Below are 9,269 nucleotides of genomic sequence, written 5' to 3' on the forward strand. Positions count from 1 at the left end.
TGTTAGGATTTTCTCAGCTTCGACTACCATTGATGTTTGGATTTGTCCTTTTTTTTTTTCCTCCCCCTTTTCCTCACAGGGTGACATCACGTCTATTCCCGAGCTAGCGGACTACGTCAAAGTTTTCAAGTAAGTCCACCGCCAGCCGAGAACCACAAGACAGCTTGTTCATTCAGAAAACATTTCCAAGTGTGGGGGTCAGACAGTGCAGTTATCCAAAAAGCAGGAAGCAGGAAACGGCCTTAAATAACTGCGAACACCAAGGCCTGTTTAAGATCCACATTGGGTTGTTTGCCAAAGGCCTTTCTGTTAAGCTTTGAAGTTCAAGCGTAAGCATGTTTTGAAGCATAATTACTCAGTCTTTGGCTTTGTGCCTTTGCTGACAGGCTGGTGGATCTTGAGATGGAGGGTGGTGAGGGGGTCCCATAAAATGATTGGGGTTGATTTGAAAATGCATTTCCTCTTTGACGCCATTACATGCAACCTCGGCTTCCTCAGCATAATTAACTCATTGAATCTCAGCCATTTTCACTGAAGCAATCCCCTTCGCTCCCAGCTGTTTTACTGGATTTTGACTGATTTTTGCAATGCCCGCAGAATATTGTGTTCTATTGCTATAAAAAAAACATGTAACTTACCAAAAGAAAGATTAGTGTCTCTTCTTCCATCAGGAAAAAAAAAAGTATATTTGTATCTGTTTCCGTTTTGCAGCAATTAGCATTAGAATAAAGCTAAGCGTCATCATTATTCACAAACCTGTTCAAAACACTGGGGAAAATAGCTTGTTGCAACATGGCCCTGGTTATCGTTGCTTTAAGTGACCTCTGCAGGTCAGAGGTAGCGTAAAAAAAAAAACTTACAAAAAAAAAAATGGGGGACCCTGGCAATATTTAAAATATAACTTTTTATATGTTTTTGTTAAAGATCATATGTGGATGTGATATGTGTATATTTGTCAATGTGACTGCAGGGTTTTGATGCTATTGATGCAAGCTGCCGAGGTTATCTTCGTTTTAACCAGTGGGTGTACGTACTTTTTAAGAAATGTTCAAGAAATGCAGACTCAAAGATTTTGGAAGCAGTACATGTACAGCTAAACACAAGTTCAGTGTTTCCCAGGACAGCAAAATCTTTAGGCAAATTTCATAAATTTTTTCCTCATGTTTTTAAATGGAATGTGCATTGTTCCCAATGGATTTAGCATGTATCGAGTTTTGGGTTTTTTCCCCAACACACTGCTCTAATTCTGAAAGTTACTACATCAACTCGTATGTACGATGTGTTTTCCAGACCCAAGAAGCTGACACTGAAGGGCTACAAGCAGTATTGGTGCACATTCAAAGACATCACAATTTCCTGTTACAAGAGTAAAGAGGAGGCACACGGGACGCCCGCTCACCAAATGAACCTCAGAGGTACACGTGCATAAAAAAAACACTGTCCTTTCCACGCACGCGTGTCACGTATGTCCTCCGTCTAACATTCGAACGCCGTGCTGTCACTGTAGGCTGTGAGGTGACCCCTGATGTGAACATATCAGGTCAAAAATTCAATATCAAGCTGCTAATCCCCGTGGCGGACGGCATGAACGAGATCTGGCTACGATGCGACACGGTGAGGTCGTCGGTAGTACCGCATTTTTGAACCCTTTTTGGATTTGTGTTCAATGTCAGTTTTTTTGGTACTTTATCCGCAGGAGAAGCAGTACGCCCACTGGATGGCCGCCTGCCGCTTGGCATCCAAGGGGAAGACGATGGCGGACAGCTCTTACAACTTGGAGGTGCAGAACATCCTGTCCTTCCTCAAGATGCAGCACATGAACCCCGACCCGCAGTTCATCGAGCCCATCACCACTGACATCAACCCCGAGTGCCTGGTGTCACCACGCTACCTGAAAAAGTACAAGAACAAGCAGGTGGGTCGGCGTAGAGGACGTGAGGACAGATAGAGGAATACAAATAAAAGCAATGATAACACTCTCTGGTACTCAGTTTGAGAGGTGATGGGGAAAAGAGAACCCCCCCCCCAAAAAAAAGAAGATAGACAGAGAAAACATAGGCATTCCGGTAACACGTAAGTAAGCAGTGTGCGCTCAGTGAGACACCAGACGGTTGGCGGTGCGGGTGTTTAGTGGGATCTTGTTGACTTGTTGATGACTCTGCTGGGGGAGTGGGTCGGGACAGAGTGGCGTCTGATGCTTCCCAGATGGCCGCCTCCTGGCATCGGCCATGTCTTACCCTGGAATGCTCTCCCCTCCTGGCCTACGGACTAACAGAGACTACAGTAGTCAAACACGTTGGAAAAACTTTTTTCTACCTTTTATGTCCCCAAGATTTTAACTTCCACTGTCAAAAAAAAATGAGGAGTAATATTTACTTGAAAAAACTTAGTAATGTTTTTTCACTCAGAAGTTCTAAGTAAATTTACAAAGAGAGTGAGTACATTTGACTTGTTTATTTAAAAAAGGGGGGGGGGGGGAAATAAGCTATGTAAGCATTGAGGAACAAGCTCATGACCTTAAATTTGGGCAATAGATATGCTACCACCTGAGCCAGGCCACTCTTGCTGTTTACTGCATTACTGGTGTGTCCAAAATTAGACCAAAACCGAGGTACGAGGATTCCATCTGACACCAGCAATATACTAACATACAGAATTAGTGGCATGGCTCAGGTGGTAGAGTGGCTGTCACCCAAGCTAAAGGTTATGGGTTAGTTCCTCAACGCTTACGTAGCTTCTTTTTCTTTTTCTTTTAAATTAACTTGTAAAATTTACTCAAAACTCTCCTTGTAAAAGTTACTTTCTTAAATTGTTTAATTTCTGAGTGAAAAAAACTTTACTTTTGTTTTTGTTTTTCAAGTAAATATTACTCTTTTTCTTTTACAGTGTTGGTTGACTTAATCTCTCTGTATCTTTTTATTCAAATGTAAAGAATCAAATAAAAAAAAAATCATCATGAAAATTAGTACGGATATCTGTAAAATAATCGACTTAAGTACAGTCAAATATTTATACTTCCCACTGCTCATCGTTACATGCAGATGTGTCACATAAGCCGTGATGAATCGTGTGTGTGTGTGTGTGTGTGTGTGGGTGTGGGTGGGTGGGTGTGGGTGTGTGTGTTTGCGCGCGTATGCGTGCGGAACAGCTGAGTACACGACTGCCATCATAGTGTTCGGAGTAGTGTGACGAGGCCTCCATGTGGTTCCATTTAAGTCAAATCACTCAAAATGAACTACACTACAGTAAAGTACCATTACTCACATCACTCCTGTAAAGTGAACCGCACGTATAATACTGTGGAGGGTCATAGAAAATACCGGAAATGGGAGTAGTAGGCGGGAAAACTGCCTGGGAAAAGCAATGTCAGCTTTGATTCCCCCATCCCCCTAAAGCCCCCCCCTCCTCTTCAAAGAGGACTTCCTGTTAACAGAAAGTCCCAGTGGGGACACACATGCAGGAATTCTCCCGTCCAAAGCGCACACATGTTGAGAAGAAAAAACAACAGCACCATAACAATCAACTTCCTGGGTGTGTGTGTGGTTAGAAAAACAAATCGCCACGCCAGCAGACGTTCTGTGCGATACTTGGTCTACACCTCCCTCTTGTGGCTGTAAGAGGAATTGCAGCATCAATGTCAAATGTTACTAAAAAAATGCATTTGACTTAATTACTTTTTGTGTGCTATGCCCACACAAGTGGCCTGATTGGAGCTAGAGATGAATGAAATCCCTAATACAGTTGGAAAATGCTACTAATATTATTATAAGAATGTTAATAAAGATTATCACTTATTTAATGATGATGATAATAATAATAAATCAGTCTCCCAAAAATGGTCAACATGCAAAATGTATATAAAATATGTAATAAATTAATATTCTTAATGTTACTTTTTTTTTTCTTTTTTTTTCACACAACATATAATTTTAGGGTGAGGTATAGACTATGTGAATGTCCTGAATAGTTTTTGATTATCCTCATCACAGTAGATTAATGCAACAAAAAAAAGTGCACTTTTCCCCCCCAAAAAATGTAAAACACTAACATGTCTAAAATTTTTCATTCTTTAGTGCATGCTTTGGAATTATTTGAATTGATCAAATGCAAAAAGAAAATATATATATATATATATAAATGTCACAAATATGATCAATTGTGAGTTTATTGTAGACGTAGCATAAGCAGACTTCTCTCTGAATGGCCTCTCATTCTTTTCTTCCTACTACATCCTTGTGGACGTGACTTGACTTCCTGTGTCCAATCGATTTGATTATTTTCTTTCTCCTCCTTTTCTCGTCCCTTCTGTCCTCCGCCCTCCAGCAAGGCTTAATCAGGGATTTGGTAAGTTCATCCGGAGTGTCCACTGGGTGCATGTTTTGATAACCTGACCACTTGTACAGTAGGTAGTCGCCTCCTCTCATGTAACCACATCTTAGTGTCCAATAGCAGCGAACGTGTTAGATGTAGCGTCTAACCCGTTTAACACGCAACCCATCACTGTGTTCAAGGACCACCGGCCACATTTTTAATGCACGAGATCATCTGCTTCATTGATTAATTACACACAGTTGTCGTCCGCCCGCATCGATTTTTGGCTTTTATCTGACCGCTTAATGCTTGAGGAATGTAAAGCTCATCAGCATCTGGAGCTCAACTATTGGCTCCAGATTGGCTCCAAATAGCTCGTTCCCGTGCCTGCGCACAAAGAGACAGGAAATGTCTTCTTCTTGATTTAGCTACAGCTCAAAGTCGTAAAAAGGCACAGAAGACTTTTTCACACGGAGATCCTGCGATAACTGGCCAAATCCGAGCTGTAACAGAAAAAATGACAGCTTTGTGCATTTTACACAGAACCCAGTGCAAGCAGGGTGGATGAAAGAGAAGCAAAACTTCACACATTTGTACCCAGTGCTTGAGACCCTTTAAACTATAACTGAAAATTGTACACTCTAAAAACAGTTTGGCCAAAAATGGACTGACCCTCTACTTTGAGTCAAGAAATGGGTCTTTCAGCGTAAAAAAAACCTCATAAATATTGGTCAGATCCTTTACTTGGGTCAAAAATTTGGGACATTTCGTATAGAACCCAGAAAGTTGCGTCAAATTGATCCCTAAAGTGAATCTGTCCATTTTGGATCCATAATTGGGTTACTTTTGACCCAACTGTTTTTAGAGCGTAAGCCAGGCTTGAAACCCTAACTCTGTTTTAAACCCCTACTTTGCAATAACCCTCGTTTGAAACCCTAATCTTGTTTTGCCTTTGAGGTTTCAAATCTGGGTTTGGGTTGCAAGACAGGTTTAAAGAGTAGTAGGGTTTTGAAATAGGGTTTCAGGACAGGGTTTCAGTTTTAAACAAGGATAGTTTGGCTAGGATGTGAAATGTAAAGTGCATTATAAATAAAATGTAGTATTATCAGGATAGGGTTTTAAGCCCACGTTAGGGTTTTAACTAGGATTTGGGGTTACAAATTGCAGTTTCAAGACTGGTTTAGGATTTCATGGTAGGATTTTGAAATGGGGCGTCTAGCCCAGGTTATACCTGGGATAGTTTGAAAATAGGGTTTCAAGCCTGGCTTAGAGTTTCAAACTAGTGTCAAAGTCAGGGCGCGTTTATGTAAGTGTGACATAGAAAGGTGGTGTACAAACACTGTTGTGTTTTCAAGGGTGTGCATTCCACGCATGCAGTGTTGCACAGGTTGGATTTTCCTTAAGGCCTTGGGACTTGACCTCCTCTGTCCAGCTTGGTTTCACTTGGTGTGGATCTTGGCGATTGCTCATCAGAAAGTACAGTATTTGATGCGTGAATGTTTTGTTTTGTTTTTTTCAGATCTCGGCCCGCATCCTTGAAGCCCACCAGAACGTGGCCCAGATGAGCCTAATCGAGGCCAAGATGCGCTTCATCCAGGCGTGGCAGTCGCTGCCCGAGTTCGGAATCACTCACTTCCTGGCCAAGTACGATTAGCCGGAGACGATACTTCTACGTAGTGCTGTCTATAACTGGCAATGAGTCTTTGAAATGTCTCTGGACATTGTTTGGCCCACTCTTCCTTGCAGAATTTCTTTTCATTCAGCAACACGTGTGGGTTTTCGAACATACGGCAATCACGCAGCAATGTTTCAATAGGATTCAAGTCCAGATTTTGACTAATCAGGCTTGCTTGGGTGTGGTCTGAAAATCATCCCTGCTTTCCAAAAATGCGATTAGCAACGGTTAATTCAAAAAGAGCTTTTTCCAACACAGGACCAAGTAGTCCTGATTATTATTATTTTTCAATACAAAGTCCACTAAAACTCCTTTCGTATAGTGATTTGGGGGTAGAGAATGAATAAATGATGGGAATCATTCATTCATCGCCTCATCACTGCAAAGGCATTTGCATATAATGTCTAGTAAGGGTTTTGCTGACACACAGCTGCCATCAGGTTCCAGGGCGGGAAGCGGGACGAGCTGATCGGCATCACCTACAACCGTCTGATCCGCATGGACGCCGGCACCGGGGACGCCATCAAGACCTGGCGCTTCAGCAACATGAAGCAGTGGAACGTCAACTGGGAGATCAAGATGGTAAGGAAAAGAGAAAGTTAGCGTAGCTTTAGCCTACACATTGCTGTCTCCTTACAGGTATCAATTGTAGGTTCGAGTTTCAAGACATGGATTTTTAGGGTTTCAAGCCATGGTTAAGGATTTGCAAAACTGGATTGCGGTTAAGGTTTCATTGATTTGGAGTCATGGTTAGGGTTTCTAATTGGGGGTTTGGTTTTTGGTTAGAGAAACAGTTAAGCCAGGATTTGTGTAAAACATTTAAATTAGAATTTTAAGCATAAATCGCTGATTTCAATTTAGGATTTGAAAGTAGGGTCAAAGTAGACTTTTCGGGTTTCAAATTGAGCCTACAAAACAAAATCAAGGATTATATGGTTTTAAAACATGCTAACAAATAGCATGTAGCATCAAAGTGTCTTCAATGCAGTGCATCATCTTCATTTATTTATGTATTTTTGGCGCCCTCTGCAGGTGACTGTGGAGTTTGCGGACGAGCCCAGCCTGTCGTTCATCTGTGCCGAGGTGGACTGCAAGGTGGTCCACGAGTTCATCGGCGGTTACATCTTCCTGTCCACGCGGGCCAAGGACCAGAACGAGACCCTGGACGACGACATGTTCTACAAGCTGACCAGCGGGTGGGTCTGACCACGCGTAACTCCATCAGGACCCGCCCGCCCGCTCGCTCACGACAGCACGATCCATGGACTGCCATGCTCTTGGTTCCCACTAGTAAAGTGCGCACTACATGCTATCTGGTTGAGTTTTATGGCACTAGTAGTGTGCACTTTTGTCTCACCAAGTACAATGTAGTTGTCACACTAAAGAGGACAAAGAGCGTACTAGTACATGGATCTGAAGATGGCTATTGAATGAACAGTATAATATATATGTAAGCCACTTCAGTGCACTAGTAGAACAACTGTCTCACTAGTAATGCTTTTCCCCCCCACCACTTTGGTGCTATGAGTAGGATCCAGGATGTTACTAGTGTCGTGACACAAGCAGTTTGAGCATTTATTCAATTTCCTACTAGTGCGCTGAAGGTTTTTATCTTCACTAGTTTAAAAAAAACAAAAACAAAACTGTACACTAGTAGAACACAAAGGGTGCACTTGTAGCAAAACTACTAATTGGCACTTTGGTGCTACTGGTACAGTCCAGAAGGCTACTAGTTTGTGACACATTCCTATATGGAAAGCTATCTTTCATCTCACTAGACAATTTGGTGCACTAGTAGAATGACCTACTGATGCTACTAGTAAACTCGAGGAGGATACTAGTTTGTGAAGCTGTCTTTGACCTCACTAGTAGGAAAATTTAACATATTAGGAGAACAATAAGGGTGCACTAGTGTGAAGACTAGGGTACTAGTAGCACAGTTGTCAACTAGCGCACCGTTTTGCACAAGAATGTCATACAATAGTGAAGAAAAAAAGCATCAGTAGTTTATTCTAGTAGTGCTCATTCCACTAGTGCACTGAATTGTCTTACTAGAAAGGACAAAGAGCAAACTAGTGCATGTACTAGTAGGATATAGAATAAAAGCTCAAAGGGCGTTCACTAGCCTCTCCCCCAGGTCCTAAAACCCACCAATTGTCTCTAAGCACTTGGACACGTCTCTTTGAATTTGGTCCACTTGGACGATGTTACGCTCAAAGACCGCGTCCACTTTGCATGAAGCATTATGCCAGGGGGCCGGACCGCTTTGATTATCCAGCAAAATTATTATGAAATATTAATATCTGCATTTTTGTTGTTGTTTTTAATACAAATGCTCTCACCCAACGGACGTCTAAGTAATCCTCATATTACCTCTACGTGTCTCTCACGCCACATAGTATTATTGTTCTTCTGCTGATTATGAATTGTATGAGAACACACCAGCAAAGGCCCGCTATCAATTATGCAAGCAAAATGAAGTATTATTATTTGTTTTGTAACTAATGTAAAAACACAGCTTTTATAGAATTGTACAGTCTTTTTTTCTCTCTACTTTGAGGGGTAAATATGTTTTATGTGCGTGTGCGTGCGCGCAAATGTGTTCTTAACGTAATGATTGTCATCACGTTAAAATGAAAGTATCCTAAACTCACGGAAATTCACAAGTTGCTTTTACTCAAACACTACTTTTGCAGCTTTTTGTTGTCGTCTCAGAAGTGTTTTATGGAATATGAAGGAGTTGTCTTCATGTTTTATTTGTGTTTGCCAAATTTTGTGTCAAGAGCAACAGTGCATGTCCTGTTATTTTCTTGTTTTGGTTGTTTTGACTGTAAAAAAAAACAAACAAACATGCATTTATTTTAAAAAATAATAAAAGTAATTTTTATTTAACACCTCACTTTTTGATAAATTATTTTTGTTAATTTATAATACTTTGCAAATCTCGCAAAATGTTATTGAACATTTCAAATTGTTTTCTTGATTTAAAAAAAAAAATCTCAAAATATTCCAAGAACATTTACTGGTACCTAAAAATGGGAAATCGTTATTATTAAAAGATTTGACTTATTTTTTAATAGGGCTTGAGTTTTGTTTTGATTTAAATTCTCAAAAAAATCTCTAAAACAATTTTAACAGACTTTTCCCCCCTTGTGATTTGTTGGTAAAGGCTTTTCTTACCAAATGCATTTTATATTCCTTAAAAGTGACTTTCCATTCAACTAAAACACAATAAATATGCATATCCCACTTGCACTACCAATATTTTTCCACCAGAGAGCAG

The 9,269-nt window shown here is 40.8% G+C and overlaps 1 protein-coding gene across 3 annotated transcripts in view; it reads left to right on the forward strand.

Moving 5' to 3' along the window:
- Positions 1-8,885, forward strand: part of fermt2 (FERM domain containing kindlin 2) — a 37,794-nt gene extending 28,909 nt beyond the window's left edge. For 2 of the 3 annotated variants that reach the window (XM_086095056.1, XM_086095058.1), the window contains 8 exons: positions 80-129; positions 1,291-1,415; positions 1,508-1,614; positions 1,697-1,915; positions 4,324-4,344; positions 5,831-5,955; positions 6,427-6,568; positions 7,019-8,885. In XM_086095056.1, the coding sequence (XP_085951182.1) occupies positions 80-129; positions 1,291-1,415; positions 1,508-1,614; positions 1,697-1,915; positions 4,324-4,344; positions 5,831-5,955; positions 6,427-6,568; positions 7,019-7,192 (963 nt within the window). In that variant the 3' untranslated portion in view covers positions 7,193-8,885. The remainder of the gene's footprint in view (positions 1-79; positions 130-1,290; positions 1,416-1,507; positions 1,615-1,696; positions 1,916-4,323; positions 4,345-5,830; positions 5,956-6,426; positions 6,569-7,018) is intronic. The other variant, XM_086095057.1, reaches the window with a different exon arrangement.
- The last annotated feature ends 384 nt before the right edge of the window (positions 8,886-9,269 follow it).

The sequence above is a fragment of the Leptonotus elevatus genome, chromosome 14, assembly GCF_054856555.1.
Source record: "Leptonotus elevatus isolate MCC_2025b chromosome 14, RoL_Lele_1.0, whole genome shotgun sequence".
In the NCBI taxonomy this organism is placed as follows: domain Eukaryota; kingdom Metazoa; phylum Chordata; class Actinopteri; order Syngnathiformes; family Syngnathidae; genus Leptonotus; species Leptonotus elevatus.